At 38.5% G+C, this 26,748-nt stretch overlaps 2 protein-coding genes across 2 annotated transcripts; both read right to left on the bottom strand.

The window, feature by feature from the left end:
* Positions 1-8,600: 8,600 nt before the first annotated feature.
* LOC101716538 (putative olfactory receptor 3A4) lies at positions 8,601-9,536 on the bottom strand. Its single transcript, XM_004857203.1, has one exon. It carries the CDS (start codon positions 9,534-9,536, stop codon positions 8,601-8,603), a length of 936 nt encoding a protein of 311 aa, XP_004857260.1.
* A 7,691-nt stretch (positions 9,537-17,227) lies between these two features.
* On the bottom strand, positions 17,228-18,169 carry LOC101714429 (olfactory receptor 3A10). The gene has a single exon (XM_004857571.2). The coding sequence runs from the start codon at positions 18,167-18,169 to the stop codon at positions 17,228-17,230; it is 942 nt and encodes a 313-aa protein (XP_004857628.2).
* Between the last annotated feature and the right edge of the window lie 8,579 nt (positions 18,170-26,748).

Here is a 26,748-nt window from a genome sequence, read left to right as displayed (position 1 = left end):
AGCCTCAGAGGTTGTCAGGCAGATATTTCCTCACATAGGTGCTGTGCAGTTTCTGTACATAAGAGCTTCCTAGTTTCTTATTCCTAATGAAACACATAGTGATTCCTTCAAAAGAAGTGAGAGGAACAATGAAAATTGTCCTAAATTCAAGAGATTTGGACTGCTTCTGGCTTTGGAAATGGTGGAGTAGCTTCTAATACACCAAGTCTTCCACAGATGCAAAACATAAAGTCCAGATAAAATATAATCCATTAACAAGAAAATCAACTCTCTTCCAAGGAACATATGAGAATCCAGAGTCTTTACAATATATAACTTATAATGACAAAGTCACAATTCCAAGTCACTTAACATACAGAGAAGGAAAATGCAAATCATTCTCAGAGAAAAGGCAGTCAGGGTCTGGCTACGTTTCTTCTTGAAAACTTATCTTGTTTTTACAAGTACCTGGAACTAATCTGTAGCACTAAAAAGGAAAACAAAGTAGAACCAAAACTAAAGAAATAGAAGAAAGAAAGAAAGAAAGAAAGAAGAAAGAAAGAAAGAAAGAAAGAAAGAAAGAAAGAAAGAAAGAAAGAAAGAAAGAGAAATGTATTTATAAACAAAAGGAAATCAATGGAGAACTGGTCAGAGATAACCAAAATAAATGAACTGGTGGTCAGGCACAAAAATGCAGCATATTGAATTATCCATGGCACACAACCTCAGTCAAATATCTTAATGTGTAATATACTCTTCTACTTCCAATTTGGACACACATCTCTAGGCAATTTTCCTAGTTATAATTTTGAGACAGGATGAAAATATGTGAAAGAGGCAAGACAAATAAGTGTTTCAGTGATTTATTTACAGAGATTATGGATGCAGCAATGAATATAGTGTTTGGCTGTATTAAGGGATGATATGCTAATACATTTCCAATTGGCTCCTGAGTAACACACTGGTCACATGATGAAGTTTCCTATATTGACTGAGGGAAAGATGGTGGCTACACCCATTTCTTATCCACATGGGGTTGCCTTGTACGGATTCATAAGGGGACATGTTAAATATAAGCCTGGTCCACACCACTTACAGGAGCCTTTTTCAGTGCTGGATCTAAAGCACTTGGCTGTTCTAGATGGGTTCCAGTAATGTATGGGAATCTGTGACCCACGACGAATCAATATCTCCTTGTAGTCCTTGTAGTTGGTGACTCCTCTGAGGAGGGGCCTAGGTGTGGAAAAGCACAGCAAACACAAGGTCCTCGCACTAAAGACCAAGGCTAAGTACCCATTTCAGGAGTGACAGGCAAACCTCAGAGTAAAATTTTAGAGCCATTTGAAAACATGAACGATGACAAATAAAACAGAGAATGAGGAGAACCAAGTATTAAAACAGCAATACTTGTGGATGGGTTCCAGTTCTGTTTTGTTTTTGTGGTACTGAGGATGGAGGCCAGGCATGCTCTCCCACTGAACTACATCTCCTGCCCTTTTAAGTTTTTATTTAGAGGCTAGATCTTGCTCTATGCTCAAACGTGTGATCTGCCTGACTCAGCCTTCCCAGTACTGGGATTATAAGTGTAAACCGGCCCACCTGTATTCTATTTCATTTTTATTGGTTCATAGGTGCATGCTGCCTGAGATGGTCAAGAATGCTAAGAGGATAAATGTAATATATCCTCCAGTTTTAATTATAAGGTGAGCAAACATTAGTGTCCAAGTTAACATGTACTAGAAGAATAAATCTGAGGAGCAGTTGAGTTTATCATATGCTTGAAGTGCAATGTGAATGCATGTGTCCATTAGACTACTACTGCATATTTGCATCTTGGACATGAGGAGTCATCAGGGCAGATAAAATCATTAAAGTGAAGGTGATAATTCAGGATGCCTTAATAAAGCAGCAGAATTTCCCAAACTACTGAAATAACTACTGGGTACTTTATTTTGGCCTTGAGTTTATAGGAGCTCCTTCCAGAGTTTTGCCATTAAGTTTATAATTTGATTCTAGGTTATAAGTGGGTACAGAACATGGCAGTATTTTCTAGTAGTGTGTATTGCAAATAGTTGTGATGACTCTATGCAAATTCATTCAGAATTATTTAAAATCTCCTTCTAGACTTTTGAAACATTTTTCAGATATCAGCCATTTCTTCTGATGCTCTCCTCAAGCAACAATTGTGTCCTAATGCACCTCAAGTTTTTCATGCATAAAATGAAGAATAGGCCCGGAAGGAGGCTCCCCCACCGCCATTCCATGCTCCTCAGGCAGAGAAGGTGAGCCACTCAGGCGCCAGAAGCACACACACTGCCCCCGCCCTGTGGAAATGAGAAGACATGTAAACAAGCCTTCCGGATCACCTACAGCAACCCAAAAGGGAAATGAGATGGAACAATCTGATACTAAATCACCTGGACTCCCTTAACTAGCAACAAAAGAGGATCTGGAGAAAATGAAATCAGAAATAATTTTGCAGATTACAACAAAGATTGTGCCCATAGTGCAAGATATGATTAATAAATCTAGAGAGGACACAGATTAAAAAATAGAGGATCTGAGGAACATGATGGAATCCCAACATAGGAAACAAATGGAATCCATAAAACAGATACAAACAGATTTCCAGGAGATTAAAAACTCCATTGAAAGTCTACCCAGCAGAATGAACCAATGTGAGGACGGAATTTCATGTATAGAAGATAAGGTTGCAATTAGTGACCAGGAAAAGAAAAATTGCTTTAAAATTGTAAGGGAACAAAAGAAATCAATCTAGCACCTGCTAGACGATGCAAAGAAGAATAACATAAGACTGATTGGAGTCAATGAAGAAACAGGAGAGAGTGCAGATGACATCAAAAAACTGTTCACAGAAGTGATGGCAGAAAACTTCCCAAGGAGGGGAAAAGAACTTGACATACAGATAAGTGAGGTATATAGGACTCCAAATAGTCTTGATCAAAAAAACTCTACACATAGGCACATAATAGTTAGGATTCCAGAAACCTAACAGAAGAACAAAGTTCTACAAGCAGTGAGAGAAAAGAAACAAATCACATACAAAGGAAAGCCCATAAGAATCACAGCAGACTTCTCAATGCAAACCCTCAAGGCAAGAAGAGCTTGCAGTGATGTATTTTAAGCCCTAAAGGAAGACAGCCTCCAACCCAGATTGATGTACCCTGCAAAACTATCTTTCAAAATTGATGGAGAAATAAGATACTTTCATGATAAAGAGCACCTTAGGAACTTCATGAATACCAAACCAGCACTCCAAAAAATTTTAGACAATATCCTAGGAAAAGACAATGAGGATCACAACCCCAGGAAGCCCAGCAGAGTGAATCCATTGGGTGTGACAAATTAAACACAAAGGGGGAGAATCCAACAAAAAGAAAGAGTCATGACAAGACTTTTAAAACTTCTAACTTCATCTCCCTAATGAGTGTATAATTCCATCTTGTTATTGTTCATGATTAGTATTTTTCTGATTCTATTGTTGCACACCATTCCTTGTGCTGTACTGGCTATTTATCATCTTCTTTGGCCTACTTTTTAATTGGGTTGTAAATTAATGAGCTGTAAGAGTTCTTTATATATTCTGGTCATAGGTTATATGCATTGTAAATATGGTCTGTTTAAGGGCTACTTTTCATTTTAATGATGTCATCTAAAGTTCAAAATTTTGATGGAATCTCATTTATCAATTTTTTTCTTTTATACATTGTGGTTTTTGTATCCTAGGTAGTTCTTGCCTACCCTAAATTCATAAACATTTTCACTTATAATTTCTTCTTAAAGTTTTATCATTTTAGTCTTTCATATTTAGGTTCTTAGATCCTCTCAAGTTATTTTTATGTATGGAAGTAAAGGGTTGAGGTTAATTTTTTTATATACGGATACCAGGTGTTCTAGTGCCATTTGCCAAAAACACTAGCTTTTCCTCAGCTCTTGAATTGAGTTAATATTCTATAAAATGTTAATGTTAAATAATCTTTCAAAACTCAGTGGACCATATCTGTGTGGTTCTATTTCTAGATCCTCTGTTTTATTCAAATGATCTATATGTCTTTCCTTACACCAACACTGCCTTGATTACTGTAGCTTTAGAGGAAGTCTTAAAATTAGGTAATAATGTCTTCCAACACTTTGTTTTAACTTTTCTAGGTCCTTTGTACTCCTGCATAGCTTTTAAATCTCAATATCCAATTCTTCATTCATAGAAAGTATATATAGACCTGAATTTTTATATATACCTTGTATTTTCTAATCCTGCTAAATTCAAATACAAGTTCTAGGGGCTCCTAGAGATTTCTTAGTATTTTCTCTGTAGATGATTATTTCATCTACATATAAAGAATTTGCTTCTACCTTGCCAATCCTATCCTACTTGTGTCACTTTATTGCCAGACTATTTTGGTTTGGGCCTATGTTTCAAAGTTTAATGGACAGATGAAGAGTAAGCATATCTGCCCTTGTTCCCCACCTTAAGGAGAAAGCATTGTATCTTCTCCATTCATATAAGGCATTTTTGCTGGCAGTATGGAGTACATGTCTTTAATCTGTACGGAAGGTTCTGTTCTACTTCTAGTCTCCTGATAGCTTTTACCATGAACAGCTGTGGAATTTAGTCCAATACTTTTTCTCCAACTAGTGACAGGATCATATGGCTTTTTCCTTTCCTCTGTTAAAATGATGACTTTTGGGGGTGGATCTTCCAATGCTGAACCAACACTGCCATCCCTATAATAAAACCACTTTCTACATACTGCCAGATCTGACTTCTAATAGTTTGTTTTGTTAAACAAATTTCTATCTATGTTCATACCTTTTTCTTCTATTATCTTTATCCAGTTTTGGGATTAGCACAATGTTGATTTCCTAAAATTAGGGGAGAAGTGTTCCTATTTTTTTCTGCTTTAAATGTTTGATATAATTTATCGATTAAAATGTATATGAGCCTGCTGTTGTCATACAGGTAGGTTTTCAAGCTAGAAATATACTTTCTTTAATAGGTGCATTTTCAAATTTTATATTTCCTCCAGAGTTATTTTCATTGATTTGTCTTCCAAGGTACTTCTTAGAAGTTGTCCAATTTATTTCAAAACAGATTTTTGTAATATGCTTTCTATATCCTTTTAAAGTCTGTAAAATCTGTGGTAATGTCTTCTAGATCTTGCTATTGTAATTTTTAAAATGTATAATCAATATTGTTTAATAAGATGTGACGTTCTAAAGGAGCAGGGGAAGTGGGAGGGGTAGGGAATGGAAAGAAGGGAAAAGAAAAAATATGAGAAAAGGAAAACCTGGAAACAAAATCTTTGCAAATAGGGAAGGGTGGAGGGGGTGAAGGGAGGGCAGGGGAAGGGAAAAAAAATAAGAACCAAGGTACTCCTATAATGGTACAAGGTCCCAATGATGTATGTAAATGTATTTTATACCTAAAATGTACCAATAAACTTAATGGGGGGAGAAATAAATAAAATGAAAAATAATGATGATACCTACCTTGTAGGCCTCCAGGCTATCTTGAAAATCAAACAGATGCCTGACATTAAAGTGTATTTGTCAGTTGAGGAGCACTCTTTCCATGCTATACATTATTACTACATTTAGTGGTATTTGCATATGCTTAACTCCATAGTATGTTTTGAGTTTTCATATAGCCTCCGAGAAAGAAGTTTATTGCCTCTAACAATAATGCTGAAAGATGTGGCTAATGAAAAAAAAATAATAAGTAACATTGGTGCAATTCTTTGTTACAGCCCAAGTTCTTTGAAAGTGGAGACTCAGCTTTTCTCTCTGTACCTTAGTGTGCAGCACAGTGCTAGGCATTTAGTAGGACATCAGTTAGAGTTTGTTGGGTGAGTGAATAAATGAGATGGATGAATTGATAGGTAGACAGATTTAAAGCATATTGGAGTATTATACAATGATATTGGTTTTCAATGCTTTAAATTTCTCTAGGTAACTACTAAATCTCTAGGCTTTATAATAAGCTATGTAAACCCTATTAGGGCAGATATATTGACTAGACATTATTCATAATATAATGAATCAACGTTAAACATAACTATTTATTAACAAAAGAAAAAAAAAGGAAATAATTGAAAAGTAACAATTATAGAACCCAGTACGTAGTTATTATATTCTACCATACTACTTTAAATAAATAATAACTACTTTCTTTTATGAAATGTCCCACTACATATAAAATCAAACATCTGTTTTTACAGTTTTGATTATTCACATCTCTTTTCATCTCACTCCTACAAATCTTGTTCTTGCGCATGTTAATCATCTTCCTTTTTGTTAGTGTTTACTTGCAATCATATAAACACAGTTCTTGTCATCTTTGAACTAAGAAGATTAAGAAAATTCCAAGTCTCCCTTAGTATGGTTTCTCCACTGCCTGCATAATATGTCCCATCTTTCAATCTAGCTTAACTTCTTCAAAGAGTTGTCTTCTTTTGGCATCTTCATTTTTTGAATTTCCATTCACTGGGTCTCACTACTGCCCTCATCTCCTGTTCCACTACTGCTCTCTAAGGCCCTTGAGGAGACCACACACTGCTTAGATGACCTCACTCTTGTCACCTTGGCAAATGCCCACTTACCTTTAAGTATGGCTTATTCTCCACTTCTTCATTACTAAGAACACTTCCAAATGCATAAGGAAAAAGCCAAGCATGTCCATGTTTAGAAATATGTTATTACTTTTATGTAAAATATTTTAGCAATACACTTTAAATGTATGTGTATTCAACTATTATTTATTACTTTCAAATTAAGGAAGTGTTAAGTTTTAACATTTGGCTTATTGTAGTAGCAAACTTAGAAGTAATTGGTAATTGAAAGTGTCTACTTATTCAACTTTTTCTGAGTGCCAGCCTACATATAAATGTTTAAATTTTTATTAATATATATTATTAATAAAAACTAAGGAACTATATGTTAAAGGTCCTCTGATTATCTGCCAATGGTGAAACTATAGGTGATTTTTATTTTAGTCTTTTGTACTTCTAATCTTTCAATAAGCACACATTTCATTGTATAATAGAAACACCTTTTTAGTTGCATATACAGATTACATGAAGTATCTATCTTCTAACAGCATGTAGAGGGGGCTTGTTTCAGCTATAAATTGTAGTAAAAGTTCTCCAGTCATGGAAGTTTCCACATGAACCAGGCCAGTTTCTATTATTAAGTTAATTACTTTATTTTACAGTGTTGGTGGAATACAAAAATACTTTGTCTCCTCTTTATATGGCTTTTTTTCTCATTAAATTCATTAGTAATATTTAGATGCACATGATGATCACATTCATTATAGGGAATTTGTACCTGTACATAATATATCTTATCCCTCTTTTTTCCCTAAACATTGCCTATTCCTTCAGAATTGGTTTTTCACTGTTTTCTTTTTGTTTGTTAGTTTCTCACATTGATATTTAGCAATTCCCTCAATCCTCAAACTTCTCTATTCATATGTTCATTTGTAGAATAAGATTTTCTCATGCCTACTTTGGCAGCCCATACATTAAAGTCACAACAAAGTGGAAAATAAGAGTGCGGCCCTTGCACAAGGATGATGCACTAACTCATGAAGCTTTCATATTTTCATGAAATAAATCAGACACACAGGCTGAAATATTGCATGGTTTCCCTTATATGAAAGAAAAAATACATGTGTGTGTGTATATATACATACACACACACACACACACACACACAAATAAAGAGCAAAATAGAAGATAAATAAGAAGTAAAGTTCAAATAACTCCCCAAATTAACTATTCTGGTGTATCAACAGTATTTGCATACATATGCTAATTTGCTTCATTTAAACTACTAGTTTCTCTTATTTCATTGAAAAGAAAGGTTTGTGCTATTATCTGTTCATTTCATCTCTATAAGACTCTTTGCAAGAGTCTTGCGTATGTCTTATAATCTGAGTACTTTGAAGATCATACTACACAATGTAATAACTATTGTTATTCTCTAATTATTTTGTTATGAAATTATTCTTTATTTTTCAGGAGAAAGAGATTTTTCTCCATCACATTGACCCTCCTTCCCCCCACCGCCCATACAGAGGATCTAAATCAGGACCTTGCTCTGTGAGGTAGGCACAGTGCCACTGAGCTAAATCCCCAGCCCTACTCCTTTTCTATTTTAACTCCTTATTGCCCATCTTATTTCTTTACCTTACATACCTATCCTCCTGGAAATGATTTATTACTCTTAAGAAGCAGTAGTTTCAGATATAGTTTCCCCGTGGTTTGAGATCACCTCTTATAATCACTATCTGCACCTTTTGGCATGCTACTCAACCTATCCAAGGTTGGGATTCCTAAACTGTATTTGTACATCTGTATCTACCTCAAAATGTTATCAGGATTAAATGAAACGTTACGGTCAGTCACACAGAACAATGCCTGGCACATGGTAATCACAATGCAAGTGGAAGCTATTACCCATTTTATTGTCATTTTCTTTTAAGTCCTCACCCCACTGCATCAAGGCAACGCTATTTACATTAATCACAATAACTCTTGGAAGGAATAATGGAGTTATCACATTCCTTAAAGCCAGAGAAAGAGAACCTCACTTAGAGACTACTTTCCTGTGAGCAGCCTCCTCAAGGCACCATGCACATCAGGGTTCCTCAGGCTATAGATGAGTGGGTTCAGCATGGGGCTGATGACAGTGTTGAATATACCAATGCCCTTGTCCTTGTCTGAGGTCTCCACTGAACCCAGCCTCATATAGTTGAAGACACCTGTCCCATAGAAGATGCTCACTACAGTAAGGTGGGAGCTGCATGTGGAGAAGGCCTTCTTCCTTCCTTCAGCAGAGTGGATTCTCAAGACTTCAGCTACCACATGGGTGTAGGACACAGTGATGAGGACAAATGGGGCAACACCCATGAAGGCTGCTGCTACAAAGAGCAACTGTTCATTCAGTTGGATGCTGGAGCAGGAGAGCTGGAAGAGCTGAGGGAGGTCACAGTAAAAGTGATTAATGACATTGGGGCCACAGAACTTCAGGGTGGACAAGGCAACAGTTTGAGTCAGTGAGTGAGTGAGGGAAAAGACACATGACATGCCCACTGAAGCTTTCTGAATTCCCGGGCCCATGCGGGTGCTGTAGGTGAGGGGCTGGCAGATGGCCAGGTAGCGGTCATAAGCCATGACAGTCAGAAGGAAGCAGTCTGCCCCAGCCAGGAGGTGGATGAAGAAGAGCTGTGAGAGGCAGGCCCCATAGGGGATGCTTCTGTCATTGGATAGGAATTGCCTCAACATGGCAGGGACGGTGACAGTGATGCACCCAACATCCAGCAGGGACAAGTTCCCCAGGAAGAAGTACATGGGGGTGTGGAGTTTGGGTTCCATAAGGATGGCAGCAAGGATGCTGAAATTGCCACCAATAGTAGCTACATAAGCAAGAAGGAAGATGACAAAGAGCATGGGCTGGAGGGCTGGAAAATCTGTTAGGCCCAGCAGGACAAACTCAGTCACAAATGAATCATTTTCTGAGACTCTCAATTCCATTTCTCTACCACAACCAGCAGGCTGAGTAATGTTAACAGGTGCTGATCGTGGCCAACATTGAATGAGATCTTGATAGCAACCACCAAGTGTAGCAATGTCAGGAGAGGCTAGGATATTAGGACACACACAAATTAAGGGGAAGAAAGTTAAATATTGAGGCATACTATGAAAAGACTTGATAAATCTCTTAATAAATAAGAAAATGGCATTGGTGAGACTCTAAGAGGTAGAAGAACTGATGTACAATTCTTAATTTGAAAATAAGTGTGACAGTTGAAGGTTAGAGTGAAAGTCAATTATCTGAAGCTATAGTTCCAGAAAGGCAATTACAAGTCTTCCAATGATGAATTGGCCATCATCTCGGTATACAATATGGCAGAGGATGAAAAGGATCTTCAAGTGATGGGAGAGGCATTGTTCCACCACCCTGTCATCATGTAGTCATCCCTTGCTATCTTCAATGAGTCAGTTTCAGAAATCCTCAGATACCATGCTCTGTGGATACTCAAATCCTGAACACAATATAACATAGCATATTCATATAAATTGTGTACCTCCTTCCATATACTTAAAATTATCTTTATATTGATTTTAACACATAGTGTAATATACACACTGGTGACCTATAAATATCTTTAACCCCAAAGTGGTCATTCTAATAAAATGATCAGTGATCCATCTCAACTTTTGGCTGAAGGGCAAACACTAAGGAACCTATTTCACAGGAAAAAGGATAAAATTGGAAACACCCAAGGGCAAAACCCATGAGCAGAGGAAAGCACTTCTAGATTAATAATGTCCTTAGGAGCAACCACCATCGAAGGACTAGCCTTTCTCACACGGACTTGTTACCATGACCTCAAAATCAGTATTTTGAAAGCTGAACTGCTTCTTTAATCTGACCTCCTCTTTACCGCAGCCTTGTCATCCTCCCATTTATTGGGTCTTGAAAACTCATTCTTCACTTTCTTCTCCCTCTCTACACTCTCTCTCTCTCTGTCAAGCATTTAAGTTCCACTGAGGCTTTCAGAGCGGGAGAGAAAAGCTCTCCCAAGAGAAGGGGTAAACTTCATATCCATGCTAAGCAAGTTGTGAGCTTGCAGGAAGGGGTCTGGGAATGGCACTCACCCCATTAAGGGAACGGGCACTTCCTGAGCTAAGGAGAGAAACAGTCATGGCATGGCCCCCACCTAGGGGAGAGCTTATGAATGCCAGATAGACACAGAGACAGACAACTTGGCTGGCATCATTGCACACTGGGATTCTCTTTCTTATTTTTTTAAACCTTTGGAGGCCTCAGCAATTAGTGCCCTCCAGGAGAAGCTATACCCTGGTAAACATCAATTTCAACAAAATAAGTAATGATGTCTCTTGCCTTTGAAGTGTTTTTAAAAATTAATTCTTTGGTACATTTTAGGTATGCAATATAGTGATATTCATCATTCGAGATTTGTACTGTTACATAATATATCTTGACTTTTATTTCTTCCCCACTCTCCTGTTCTCCCCTCAACCTCTCCACTCCTCCTTAATTAAAATAACTTTGCTTTCATTTTTTCCTTTTCTCATATTAATTCCATTCCCTTCTTTCCTTTCTCTGCCTCCTCCCACTTCCCCTTCCCCTTCCCCTTTGCACCTTTTCTTCCTATTTCACATTGTATATTATACATTTTGCTTTATTTACACTTTCAGTTTCTCACAGCAGAGAAACTATTCGGTAGTTACACAGGTGTGTCCTATTTATTTCAATTCAGAGTACTGCTTTAATGTGCACCCATTTAGCTATAAATGTCTCTAATTTCTCATTCTTTATGGCTGAGTAGTATGCCATTTTATTTTTTTAAAAAACACACACTCCACATTTTCTTTATCCAGTCTCCAGTTGATGGGCAACTGGGCTGTTTCCAAATTTTAGCCATTACAAACTGTGCCACTATGAACATGAGTGTATATACATCACTGTGGTATGACTCTTTTACTTCTTTGGGAAAGATACCCAGCAGGGAAATAGCTGGGTCAAATGGGACTTCTAATCGTAGTTCTTTGACTAATCTCCGTACTGATGTCCACAGTGGTTGCACCAGTCTACACTCCCTCCAACAGTGGAGAAGGATTCCTTTTCCCCACAGCCCTGCCAGCATTTGTTATTGGTTGATTTCATGATAGTAACCATTCTTTCTGGGGTAGGGTGGAATCTCAGCATTGATGTCATTTGCATCTTTCAAATGAGCAGTGATGTTGAACATTTGTTTATATTTATTTGCTATTTCTACTTCTTTGTCTGAGAAATGTCTGTTCATTTCAAATGCCCATTTTTTGATTGGGTCTTTAAATTTGGGAGGTCTGATTTTTTAAAATTCTTTATACATTGTAGATAGTAGACCTTTCTCTGAGGAACAGCTGGTTCCTTCTTTGGGCATTGTGTGTTGTCTCTTCACTGTTGATGATTTATCTTGCTGTGCAGAAGCTTTGTAATAAGAAGCTTTGTAATAAGCTTTCTTGATTGTTTGTGCTAGTTCACTTGGAACTGAGGTTTTGTTCATAAAATATTTTCCTACGCCAGTGTCTTCAAGAGTTCTATCTAACCTCTTTTCCAACCAGTTCAGCTTTTCTCTTTTAATATTTAGATCTTTAATCCATTTCGACTTTAGTTTAGTGCATGGTGAGAGAGATAGGTCTAGTTTTAATCTTTGGCAAGGTGAAACCCAATTTTTCCAGCACCTTTTATTAAAGAGGCTATCTTTCTTCCAGTGAGGGTGTTTGGTTCCTTTGTCGAAAATGAAGTGTTTGAGTGTGACTTCAGTTGTTGCTGCATCTTCTAATCTGTTCCACTGGCCCTGAAATTTATTCAAATGTTTTCAAGGGTCATCTTCATAGGTATGGCAAAATTCATTCTTCTGTTTAAACGAATATATTTTTAGGCACTTATAAACCAGTGGTCTTGTCGCTAGCATTTTATAGAGTCAAAAGGAATCTCAAGTGTTTCACCATCTAGGTTACATCACAGTGTCTGGAAAAGTGTTGAGGTTTGGAGTCTGTGGCTTTGTCCAGTTCATCATTTTAGTGGAAGAAGGGAGAGGAAAGAAGTAGTGACTTTTGACTCTCCAGCATTTCTTGCAGCACAAGGCTGAGAGGAGCGTGGAGCCTGGGACTGGTCTGCTGCTGTTTCATCCCTGGAGCAGTGCCCTCCACAGCCATTTGCAAAGTCACCTCAGATTATACTTCACTTTGCCATCCTCAAACCTGTCTTCTCTTCCAGTCTCCAACAAATGCCTTGCCTTTTTCTCAGCTCCCACGAAGAATCCAGACTCTACCGTACTGACCATGAATATTTCCCATCCTCTTAGCTCCAACACTATAAAGGCATACAAAAGTTTAGAGCATCTTCTAGACCAGGACCACCATATTTTTAGTAACTCCTGATGGTGGCTTTAGGCATCAAGTAGGTTGTATAATAGTTCCTACCTTGTTAAGAAAGCTTCCTCACTGTTTTAAGGCTGTCATGATACAAGCAGGAGTTCCCAGATAATTTAAATGAGTCCATATTTCTACCAAAGACAGTTATGCATCAAACAAGATGGGGTCTAGGTTACAGAGCCCACATAGAACTCCTCATATACACCTTCTTCCCCTAGTGTACAATGGCTAGGTTTGCTTCCTAGAAAGTCTCCATTTGCCACACACTGTTAACCCAGGAAATTTTATCCTAGAAGACCAACTGTAGGTCTTAGATCCAGGAAACTGCCCATCCAGCTTCCTGATGGACAAAGCTCCCTTCCTGTACACAGCCATAGCAATCTGAAGGCAATGCATGCTGTTGACTCTCAATTATTATCTATATAACTACGTGTTTGATATATCTACCAGAATTCCCCAAAGGAACTGCAAGAAGTACAAAATAGAATGCATCATTTTCCCCTTTTTGTACAAAAAGTGCACACACGCAGACCCATCACACACACACACACACACACACACACACACACACACACAGAGGGTTCAGAAAAAGGTGGGAGTTTTAGGGTTATTTACTTAAGGCCAGAGATAGTTTGATTTGGTTCTTAACTCAGGACAATGGAGAAGATGACTACTTCATGTCTCTTTAAGAAACCTGGATCCTGAACAAGTGGACAGAGTGGACTTGTATTGGAGGGAGGGAATCAATATACTAGATTTCTCAAAGGTGATTATGACAGCAGATACATTGAAGGCTGGAGAGAAAACACTGTGGTTAAGTCAATTTAGCCCACTCCACACTTTCACTGTTAACACTTTTCACAAGCTGTGTATTTGTTTTAAAATACTACAGCATTCAGTGAAAAACATCAATAATATCAGAGTAAATGGAGTAAAACCTGAAAGTCCTTCTCCATTTCCCACTGCCCTCCTCACTCCTATTCTCATCTATGGGGATAGTCGTCCACAATGTGGAAGTTATCTTCCAATATGTACTTCACACGTATGCTGGCTCACTACCTACACTTTGTAAGTTGAACAGTGCGTGTTGCACATTATTTTATATAGTATATAACATTCTTCTTTTTTAACAAACTTATGCTTTTTCTTAAAATTATGAAACATAATTGCTCACACTGACACAGAAGAATTAAAAGCAATTCCCTTTAGAACAAGAATAAAGAAAGACAAACACTTCTGCATAATTTACAATCTGTTTTATTGTTATTATTATTATTATTGTCATTATTATTACTCTCTATCGTGAGCTCCCAGTCTTGGAATGTTATAGAATATCTCATTGTGGTGGTCTGTGCTATCTTTTACCAGTTAAATACTCTCTTTTTAGTTCTTTGCAAGAAGGAAATATTTCTTTGATATAAGCTTCCAGCATATTTGCCTATTTGAGGAGTAATAATATTGCAATTTAAGCAGAAGATTAGGAAAGGCTTTTCCTATTATGTATAATTCAAAGTCTACCTTCTTTGAATTAGAAAAAAGCTCTTTTAAATTTATTTTTATTAGTACATTTTTGCCAAAGTTTCTCTTTTTAAACATTTTTCTATGTCTTTATGCTGTCATAATATTGAGCCTTAGATATTTTGAAAACATCTCCCAGTTTCACTGACATTCAATGAAGAAATCAATTTTTTTGTTGGTCTTGCTTTTGGTTGTCCGTAAGACTATTTGAACATCTAGTATGCACTCAGTACTCTGCTAGGTGTCTGGAGTATAAGATGTGTGTGCTGTCTTTAAGGAATTAATTATCTACATGGACAGAGCAGATAAAAGCTAAAATTAATACAGAAATGATTATCATTATGGTTTGTAAGTCACAGTCTTTCCAAGAAGATTAAGAGCAGGGACTCCAAGTAAAGGGAGACGTGAGTCCCCAGAGGGTGTCACTGGTTAAGAAATAAATATTGAGAGATGTGGTCAGAAAGAAGAAAAGAGGACACCCCATACCTGACAAAGGTCAGATTTGAAATAGTGGTGAGCAGAAAGAAACTAGTGGACTTTGGACGATGAGGTGACACACAAAAGACATCGCTACAGGAATTACTGGGCAGTGTAGATGGCACTGAGCCAAGGAGGAGCTCAGAGCCAAGGAGCCTTGAGGGACAGCTGGAGCATGACTGGGAGGCAGCTGTCTGCAAGAGAGGAGATGGAGGGTGTAAGTGAGGTCACCAGAATGTTCGGAAGGACTCAGTAGTTTGCTGGATTTGGAGAATGACGGTGGACACAACTTGACTGGAATCAGTTTTATTGGGGAATGTTCTCTGACACCTTAAAGGCTTCCTGCTTCCTGTCTCAAACAGTTAATAAGCATATCAGTAAGGTTAGTCTTTCTGATGTCCTCACTTCTTGGCCAGGAAGCATCTGAAGTGGATGACAGAGTAAATGTGAGAAATGGTGCACATTGTTCAGAGACTAAGACTGTTCTACTGACTGTTCCTCTGTGCAGTGTGGTACTTGCTCTCTGATGGCAAATCCTGTCTCCATTACTCAGTCAACATCGCCCTTAACAGTCTCCGCACCTTTACTAATGATCTATACAGATATATTAATCAGATGTCAAATAAATCAATGGAATAGGTCATTAAAATAACTCTTACTACTTCTTAGTGCTTCTTTGGATAAGACATATGATGAAACATTCGCATGTTTTTAGTGCAATGGTTGTGTGTATCAGATCATGCTGGGTAAATAAGTGTGTTGCCCCTAAGCATGTGTTAGTTGGGAAGGAAATACTGGTTTGGGAATATGTGTGGGATAATTTTGACTCAAGAAGAAGATGCTTGTGAGTATTTTCTGGTGAGTCTGAGCATCTTGGTTCTAGAATTTGTCAAATTCTACTTTAACTTCATAGTCCTAGACTTATTTCTTAAAATAAAATATTTAAAAAACAGAACCTGAACATTATTATGAATTTACTTTATTTTAAAGAGGGCTGCACTTTTGTTTTCATCAACATTTTAAATATGTCAACTGAAAGATATTAAATAAAAAAGTTCATCTCTCATTGCTTGACCCATATGATTTTTACTCATTTGTCTTGAATGTATTTTCTATCAGCAACTCAGATAAAACTTTAACTAAGATTTATGCTTTTCCTTCAATCCAAGTCAAACCATATTCTATTCTGACCCATGCTAGCTGCTTTACCCTCATCCTTAGATAAAATCTCTGAACTTTTCTTCTGTCCGCATCTGGGCTTTCACCATGAAAATTTCAGAGCATGCTCAGGAGGGGGGCGCATTTTGATACCGCATCCAGCCTTCTCACCATGGAAGGCTCTGCTCTGTCAGCACCCACTTCATCAAGCCCTGTACAGTAGGGTTCTCTGAAATGGTTGACAGAGTCAGTGTGAGACATGGTGCAGACTGCTCTACTGACCGTTCCCCTCTGGACTGGGGTAGTTTCTCCCTGATGATGAAGTCCTGGCTGCAGCATTAAGTCATTGACAGACTGCAAACATCTCCCTTAATAACCTCTTCACCATAACTAAGAATCTATACAGAATATCAATCAGGTTTCCAATAAATCAATGCACTAGGCCATTAAAAATAAAAATAAATCATACTCATTCTTCTAAGGCTTCTTCTGAGAAAACATGTGGTGAAACATTCTCATGTTGTTGGCAGAGTGGGTGTGTGAGTCAGGGCATGCTTGGCATACGTGTATTGTACCTAAGCATCTGTTAGCCAGGAAGCAAACACTGGTCTGGGAACCAGAGTGTCACAATGTGCTCCAAAGACGGTGCTGACAAGACCCTCTGGTGCTCCTAGGGTAAGTCAAACTCCATTTTAAGGTCACAGCCCTAAATGTACGTCTAGAAGTACAATCTTTAATTAACCAGACCCCATACAGCCTTACAAATATAGTTGATTTTAAAGGCAGCCACACTTCTGTGTGCATCAACATCTTAAATATGTCGATTGAAAGACATTAAAGAAAAAACAGTGCCTCTCCTGTTTCCTGTCTCACATTATGATTTGCTCCCTTTGTCTTGAATGTATTTTCTACCATCAACTCAGACACTATTTTGCCTGGGCTTTAGCCTTTATCTTTGATCCAAGTCATTCCACACTCTACTCTGCACCATACTAGCTTCTTTGCTCTCACCCTTAGATCAAACCCCTGAACTTTTCCTATGCCCACATCTAGGCCTTCACCGTGAGAACTTCAGTTCTCAGGAGGAATGCACATTTTGATACCCCATCCAGTCTTCTCTGTCAGCACCTCTTTCCTGTCAGCACCCTCTTCAAGGCACCCTGCACATCAGGATTCCGGAGGCTATAGATGACTGGGTTCAACATAGGATTAAGAACAGTATTAAAGACTGCAATCCCTTTGTCCTTATCTGAGGCTGAGACTGAGCTCAGACGCATGTAACTGAAGAAGCCAGTTCCATAAAAGAAGCAGACCACAGTGAGGTGGGAGCCACATGTGGAGAAGGCCTTCTTCCTCCCCTCAGCCGAGCGTATGCGCAGTACTGCAGCAGCGACGTGGGCATAGGACACTGAGATGAGGATCATGGGGATCACCCCCATGAAGGTGGCTCCCACAAACAGCAGCTGCCCATTGAGGTGGATGCTGGAGCAAGAGAGCTGGAACAGAGGTGGGAGATCACAGTAGAAGTGGTTGACTATGTTTGGGCCACAGAAATCAAGCACAGACACAGCCACTGTGTGAGTCAGAGCATTGATGAAGGAGACGGTGCAGCAGATGCCCACCAGGGCACCCTGGACCTCACGGCTCATGCGGGTGCTGTAGGTGAGGGGCTGGCAGATGGCCAGGTAGCGGTCATAGGCCATGGCTGTCAGGAGGTGACAGTCCACACCAGCCAGGAGGTGGAAAAAGAAGAGCTGTGAAAGGCAGGCAGCATAGGGAACTCTGCACTGGTGGGCCAGCAGACACACCAGCATTGGAGGAACAGTGACCGTGATGCATCCTATGTCCAGCAGAGACAGAATCCCCAGGAAGTAGTACATGGGAGTGTGGAGTTTGGGCTCCACAAAGATGGCAGAGATGATGCTGAGGTTGCCCCCAACTGTGACTACATAAGCAAAGAAAAAGACAACAGAAAGAATGGATTGCAGACCGACCTTCTCTGTCAGGCCAAGGAGGATGAACTCAGTGACAGTTGTTCTGTTCCTGCAGGTATCTACCTCCATGGATCAGAGCTGGGCACAAAGGCTAACAAAAGAGAGAGAGTTACACATACATAGTAGGTACATAGTCTAATCTATGTCTGCTGGGTACTGGGATGACATGGCTGGATACCTACCAACCAGAATAGATACTAGTGAGTTTGTCCCATTTCTTGAAGGCTGCAAGTGTGTCAGATGGTAACCCTTCAGTTGCTGGTTAAGAAAGAGATCCAGGAAATACTAGAGAAGGGGGTGGGGGAGAGAGAAAATTTCCAGGAATCCAAAACAGTGGCTAATTACAAACAGAAGAGCTTCAATATTTCAACAACTATTATGTGTTTACTGTACAGTGACTAAACAGCGGCTGGGACTAGCTCAATGAATAAATGAATATATAAAGTCCTAGAAAAATGCCATTCAAAGAGTAGCAATGTAAAGGAGAAAAGGATAGGTCTCATATAATCCAAAAATACATAAAAGATATAAAAGAGACTGAGTGAGGAGAGGAGCAGAATGCAAACCAAAGTACAGAAAAACACAAACCTAAAAATTAAAGACATGAAAGCATTTAAGAAAATACTAACAGCTGAGGATTTAGCTCAGTGGTTTCACTGTCTGCTGCGCAAGTGCAAGGACATGAGTTTGATCCAGAGTACCAAAAACAAAAAACAAAGAAAATACTAACAATATTTTAAGTGTATACTCTTAACATTGTGTTAAGCACGTTATAGTCAGGGGTTTTTTTTCATTTCAGTCTCTTAAACTACAATTATATCTATGTAATTGAGACACTTAGATTTAGAGAGGTTTAAAAAGGACCTTAAAGTCATCAAGCTTTTAAATGTGTTAGGTCTGAAACCTAGTATTATCCAACTCTAATGCCATACTTAAAGCTATATTGCTTAGACATGTGTTATCACTGAGCTTTATGAATGACACTTTGTGTAGTAAAGAGAATAATGCTATTTGTTAGACTTTGGTATTAGCATCCCTAAAATTATTCAAGGAAGTCAATATCCCACCTATTCATGTTTTCATTCAATAATTACTCGTTGAATGTCAGAGAGTTCTGGGTATATTTTGTTGATAGAACTATAGGACTGGGAATGAAGTGTGAGCAAGAGAGACAGTGCAAGGGTGATTTAGAAAGATGGTATTGCCAGTAAATGTTATGGGAAAACCTGACTTTTGTGTGTGCATGTGTGTGAATGTTGGGAGCAATCAGTAAAAGGTGGGCATGGAGGTCCTAGAGAACTTCAGGTGACTTTCTCGATGTCACAATAATTCCTAAAGGTGCCTGACTTCAAGTTGAAGTTAACAAGCTCTTCACAGACTTGAGTCTCAGATCCATACCATTAACTCCAGAGGCACAGCTTAACTCCATATTCCTTGGGCATGTGTTGTTATTGAGCTTTATGAAGAGTATTGTGTGTAATAAAGAGAATAATGCTATTTCTATGGCTAGAAATATTGCTATTTAAGAAGTCTATGATCCTTCAACTGTGACTGGGACAAAGTTCTGGAAGGGGTTTTTATTATTAAATTTATTGGTACATTTTAGGTATACAATATGATGACATTTATGATTGGGAATTTGTACCTTTACATGATATATCTTGTTTCTTATTTTTTGCCATTCCCCTGCCCTCCCTTCAAAGGCAAAGTGGGAGGGGTAGGGGAAAGGAAAGAGGGAAAGGAATAAATATGAGATAAGGAAAAAATGGAAACAAAGTCTTTGTAAATAGGGAGGGGTGGAAGGGATCTTTGAGTTCTCTTCCTCCTGAATTCTTGCATATGCTGGGCCTCTCACTCTCCATGATTGAGCTAGTGCTTTTTTCTGTCCATAACACTGTCCATCTTGTACACAGCAACAATCTGTGCCACAAAGCTCAGTTTCATATCATTGTCCCATCTCCTCAAGGAAGTAGCCTATTAATTAATTGAGACTTTCCTCCTGTGGCATCATAGACAAGTAATAACTGGAATGATTTCTGAATATTCTTATGAAGAGGTAGATAGGAACCTGAAGCATTAAGGAGTAGCTTGCCTCGGTCAAGCAAGAGCCATTAAAAATCAATCTAGACAAAAGGTGCAGATTACCCTAAATAGGCCAATATATGAGCAGCTAGACTCACTGGAATCAATGCTTCCAATCTGTATTTTTCTACAAAAACTGTTGTCAGGTAAGTGTGAAGTTCAAAATATTAACTTGTTTAAGGTCCGTGTGTCAGAGTTTGCTCAGAATAGAAAGCTCCTTCTTTATTGGCCAAGCCCTATTGTCTCTCAAGGTCCTTGCCATATATATGACTATGTATGCATAGGAATACATATTTTCCCTCCCCTTCATTCTCATCAAACAGTAAATTTCATCATTATATTTCTTTACTACTTCTTAAATCTAGCATCACTTACTCCTCTATTCTCCTGTGGACGAGAAAAACTCCTTGAAGATCATGAGTGACCGTCACCAGCCTTACTCTAGAAAGAAGGAAAGTAGGAGGGCTGGAGTGGTGAGGAGGTCTGTGGGGCACTAACCTTCCTGTAGCACTCTGTAGAGGGGGGAGTGGCTGCTAGCCTGATCCAAGGTGGCATCTCCACAAAGGGAGTGATATAGGGACAAAAAGAATCTCCCCTGATGCTCTCTCTTTGAGGAGCTAATTAACACCAAAACTTACCACAAAAAACCACAAACTTCCCCAGAGACTACACAAAAATCCAGAGGCAGACAAACAACCTCAATCCTTAAGGGGTTCTCACATCTGCCTACTATTTTGGACTCCTAAGGAAGCATGAGATTTAAGACACCATTGCAAGGCCGGGGATTTAGCTCAGTGGTTTCGCAGCCTGCTGTGCTACTGCAAGGACCCAAGTTCAATCCCCAGTACCAAAAAAAAAAAAGACACCATTGCAACCTCCTAAGGTCTACAAAGAGAAAACAAAGATAGAGTCACCATATTGTATACTGGGAAAACATGATCCAAAGAGCATCAGTGACTTGTGGAGACCAGAGTTCAGGTCCATAATTGGATTTTCAGGATGGGTCCTAGGTAACACATTATTATAGTACTCATTTATTTTTCAGATTTTCAAGGTATATTTTTAAAACTTGGTTTAATTATAAAGTTATATATGTTTGATAAAATATGAAGTCATAGATCTAGCATCTCTAGGGAACATTTTTATGACTTCTAACATTTGCCTGATGGCCCTTTGCAGTTGATTCCCTTTCGATCCCTTAGTCCATTGCAACTCATGTGACTTCCTTCCCTATGGTTTACTTTGTCAAAGTGTCAAGGGTGGAAGCATTATAGTATACAGACTTTTAGAATTAAGTAATTTAAATTGGCAAATCTTTTTCAGATTCATGCATGTTGCTTGTATGGCAATTCCTCTTTATTAGTGTAAGATACATTCAAAGACTCCCACTTGGTATCTATAACATGTATAGTACCAACCCAAGATATAGCATTGGTTTCTATACCTACTCATGAAAAAGCTTAATTTATAAGGGAGACACCAATAATTGATTAACAAGAGTAACTCATAATAAAGTAGAAAATTATAACAATATACTATATGAGTTATTTAAAACTTACAAGTTGTTTATTTCTGAAATTTTCCATTTAATATTTTCAGATCATCATTGACATATATAACTGAATTCTCAGAAAGCAAAACTACATAAAGGCGACTGCAATGCTAATAATTTATACCTTTTGTCACTGAGTAGTATCCCATTAGATGGACACATTGCAATTTCTTTAGTTACTCATCTATTGGTGAATCTGTGGTTCATTTCCAGATTCTAGCCATTACAAATAAATTTATGATAAATATGTGTATACTGTACACAGTGTGGATATATGTATTCATTTCACTGTGTAAAGCCTAGAATAGTAAATATTGGAATCTATGTTAGTGCATGTTTAAATATAAACATCTGTCGAGCTGTTTTCCAAACTGGCTATACAATCAGTGCATGGGTGATTCAGTGGTAGAACTCTCCAAACTGGCGATACTCTTTTGCATTTCCATCAGAAATGCAAGGGATTTCCAATTCGTCCACATTCTCATCAAAACCTAATATCATGCCTTTTTAATTTTAATCAATACATTGAGTATGCAGTAGTACTTCACTGATGTTCAATTGTTTTTCCCTAAGGACTATAGATATTGACTTCTTTGGTGAACTGTTGGTTTACACATTTTCCACCTCCAAAGAAAATGAGTAGTTTTTCTACTTCTTATTTAGGTATAAAAATTTTTCAAATATTCAGTGAAAGACCCTAGTTAGCAAGACAGACTCCATATTGCTGCTGAACGACCCACCTGCCTGCCCTTTAGATGAACTCAAAAGGAGGAAGCTTAGAAACCTCCTCCCCTTAGAGAGTCTCTTAGAAACAACAATTAATCAACTATTGTTTTACAAATGTTCTAACAGCAGGACGTTCTGCTTCTGTACCTTTTGCTTGCTTTACTAGTTCTATCCCACAGGGGGGCCTAGAAATTGTTGGCCTCAAAGGTGTATAAAACATGTTTGTCTCCCCCCAAGTCGAGGCTTGAGTCCGATGTTCGGCTCGGGTCCCGGCCAGTAATAAACTCCTGCATGGATTTAGTATCAGCCTCTGGTTGGTTCTCTCTTGCTGGGTGTAACATTCAGGAAACTAACAATTTATGAAATCAATATTTTGTTGACATTATTACTCTTAGTGCAATACATACTTAAAATTTTTTATTGTTATCTGCTCTTTATGCTCTTTTGTATGTGCTAATGAACTTCATGTTACTATGACAAAATACCTAAGATGATTAACTTATAGAATTAGCTCATGGATTTGGAGGTTTCAGTCCATGATCAAGTGGTCCCATTGCTTTGGGCTTCTTCTAGGGGCGCTGATGTAAATGGCAGGGAGCACATGACAGAGCAAATCCACTCAGGTCACATCAGTCAGGAAACAAAGAGGAAGAGAAAGACACCAGTGTCCCACAGTCTTTGAGACCATCACCATTGCCCAAAGGACCTCCCACTAGGTTCCACATATTCTACTACATTCCAGTAATGACAACATGGCAGCTAGCCTTTAACACACGGACCTTTTTGGGGCATTCAAAATCCAAACCAAGACAGGATGGAATCTGGATAACTGGAGGAATTTTCTCAGTGATCTCATTCTCCCTTTGGCTTTCAACACATCTTTAGACCTCTCTGCACAAGGCTTCCCTGTCCATGCTCCCTTCCTCAGTAGAAGACTGCTGTTGCTCACTGCTGGCTCACCACTACTGTGAGGCTTGTGGTGTAGATAGGGAACATTGGCCATTTCTCTTGCTCCAGCCCATCTTAGGATAACTTCATGGTTGGAATATTCTTAACATTCCTGCCACTATTACCTGCCCAGTAGCAAGAAAACTCTGACTCCTGTTGACAGGTGATCTTGGGTTGAGCCCTTGAGAAGGAATGAGTTCCTACCCATCCCCAGGGGCAATACATCTGTTTTCTCAAAGCAGTTGCTTGGAACTAGTTAGTGTTCTGCCACCACCCAGCAATAGAGGGTTTACTACCACCTCTCCCCCAGAGGCCACAGATGTTTGTTTGGGATCCAAAGGAAGAGAAAGTTTTCTCCCCCACCTTATGGGGTGAAAACATTTTGCTTCACTTAAGAGAAGAGTCCCATGGGCAGGAAGGGATTCTTGTGTCTCCATAATGCTGGGTGGGGCTCTCTTACTTATCATCCTTGCCCCAAATCTTTCTCATGAAGTGCCCTCAAGGGTCCATGGAAAACAGTTGGTGAGTGAATACAGACACAGGAATTGTAATTGTCATGCTCATTCACACTTGACCTTAAAGAGTTTAACTATCTAGACACTTCTAGGGCAGCCACCTCATTCATATTTGGTCAAAGATGAAATCACTCATGTGTACCTTCTTTCTTTGGTGTGGCTTGTTTTAAAGGCTACAGTTCATCTTATTGACATGTAACCCTGGCTTTCTGATTAATCAATAAACTTGTATGCTTTTGTAGTCTTTCCAGCTTTTTCTGTCAGTATGAGTGACAATTCTTTGTCTTTCTACATCCCAAGGGGAACTCTTACTATTATTTTTTAAGCTACTGGTTCACTTGTGAAGGATAAACTTTGAACCATAGCCATTAGCTTTCCTAAATTACTATTTCTAAGTGATGCCACATGAACTGATGGCATTAACTAATATCTGTATTCTGTTGTCCTCCAAATATCTATCTGCATCTGGACTTTGTTCTTGAAGGTTCTTACATCCATTATCTTATTTAACATTTCCACTTGGGCATCTACAGACTCTTGAATCTTGACGTAATCTTTTCATGCTTGTCCCAAAATCCTTTTCATTTCCTTATTATCTTGGTCTCCCTGGGCTACCATAATGAAATACCATAGGACTGAGTAGCTCAAACAACAAACAACACAAATTTATTTTCTCAGGGTTGTGGAGGGTGGATGCCTGAGAACCAGAAACCAGAATGGGAATAATTTCTTCCTGGCTTACAGATGGCTGCCTTTTCACTGTTTGCTTTCTTGGGAGGGAGGGAGAGAGAGAAAGAAAGACAGAGGGAGAGAGGGAGAGAGAGAGAGAGAGAGAGAGAGAGAGGTGAGCTTTAAGAACTAGTCAAAGATGACCAAAGGCTTATTCTGTAATCAGACTCAAAAAGGAAGCATTTTGAATTATCAGTCACACAACTTCAGTATTGTACTTTTAAAGTGTAAGCGACTCTGCATCTTTCTGTTTAGACACACATCTGTAGGTAATTTTTCTGGTCATGATTGAGGCAGGAGGAAAATATATGAAAGAGGCAGGTAAAATGAGTGCTTCATATAAATATAAGTGCACTAATAAGTATAGTGTTTGGATGCCCTAAGGGATGATATGCTAATACTTTCCTAATTGACCGCTGAGTAACACACTGGAGACATCATGAAGTTTCCCATATTTTAATTGAGGGAAAGATGGTGGCTACATATATTTGTTACTCACATGAGGATACCTTGTACAGATTCACAGTAGGACATGATCCACACCCTTTCTTCTAAGAGGCCTATTCAGTACTAGTTCTAAAGCGCTTGGCCCTTCTACATGGTTTCCAGTCAGCATATTGGAATCCCTGACCATGAAAAATAAGCAACTCCTTGCAGTCATTGAAGTTGCTGTTTCCCTTGAGGAGGGGCCTAAGAAGAGAAAAGAAAAGGAGAAAACAGAGGTTCTATCACTAGAGACCAAGGCTAAGCACCAATTTCAGGGATCAAAGCCAGAAAGGAGGCAAATTTCAGAGTAAGAGTGTTTAGAACCACATGGAAATGTTATCAGAGAAAATGAACAGGGACTAAGAAGAAACAAGTGTCAGTACATCAATACCTTTGGATGCTTTTTGTTTGTTTGTTTGTCTGTTTAGTTTTTGTGCTGCAGTGGATAGAAGATAGGCATGCTCTACCATTGAGCTATATCCCCAGTCCTTGTTACTTTTTGTTTTGAGGCAGGATTTTGCTAAGTAGCCCAGCCTGTGCTCACTCATGATTTTCCTTCTTCTGCCTCCCTAGTTCTGGGATTACAGGTGTGTGCCACACAACTGGGTTCCAATTCTTTTTATTTGGTACTGGAGATCGAACTCGCGACCTTGAGCTTGCGAGGCAGGCAGCAGAACCACTGAGCTAAATCCCCGACCCTTCCAGTTCATTTTGTATTGGTTCACAGATGATCCTGCCCGAATGGTTAAGTAATGAAAAGTACACCAAAGAAATATGGCCTCATTTTAATTATTAGATAACTAAGTGATGGTGTCTAAATGAACAGATATTAGAACAGCAAGTCTGAGGGGAAGATGAGTTAATATATGTTTGGTACGCAGTGCATGTATAAAGGTCTATTAGGCTACTGAATATTTACATCTGAAATTTGGAAATGAGGAGTCATCAGGGAAGATAAAATCATTAAAGTGAATAAGATAATTCAGGATCCCTTACTAAAAATAGTAGAATTTCCAAACTACTGAAATAACAATGACTACAGTGGGTACTTTTCTTTGGCCTTGAGTTATAGGGACTACTTCTAGAGTTTTTCCATTAAGCTTATAATTTAGTTTCAGGTTTAAAATGGATGCTTCATATCTTATTGAAGAATGTGATAATATTTTCTAGTATAAAGTATTACAAAGTTTTAATGACTCCACACAAATTCCTTCATAATTATCTAAAATATTAAATGAAACATCTTCTACACATCTACAATTTGTTCTGACACTGTGATCTTATGCATACAACAACAGTCCCCTATTGTACTTCAACTTTTTTCATGTGTAAAATAAAAAATAATAGTGATACTGGCACTGCAGGCCACAGGGCTATCTTGCCAGTTAAGTCAGATGCTAGACATGAAAGTGTATTTGTCAAATGTGAAGCACTCTTCATATGTTTGAAAATATGACTACATTTAGTGGTATTTGTATATGTTTAACAGCATGGTATTTTTTCAGTTTTCATATAGCCTCCAAGAAAGAAGTTTATTGTCTCAACAATAATGCTGAAATATACCTCTAATGATAAATATCACATAATAATAAATAACATTGCTGTAGCAC

The sequence above is a fragment of the Heterocephalus glaber genome, unplaced genomic scaffold (assembly GCF_053883595.1).
Source record: "Heterocephalus glaber isolate CG9 unplaced genomic scaffold, H.glaber_assembly_v1.0 deba00001564, whole genome shotgun sequence".
NCBI lineage: Eukaryota > Metazoa > Chordata > Mammalia > Rodentia > Bathyergidae > Heterocephalus > Heterocephalus glaber.
The sequence above is the reverse complement of the archived record's forward strand: the minus strand, read 5'-3'. Positions and strand labels throughout refer to the sequence as shown.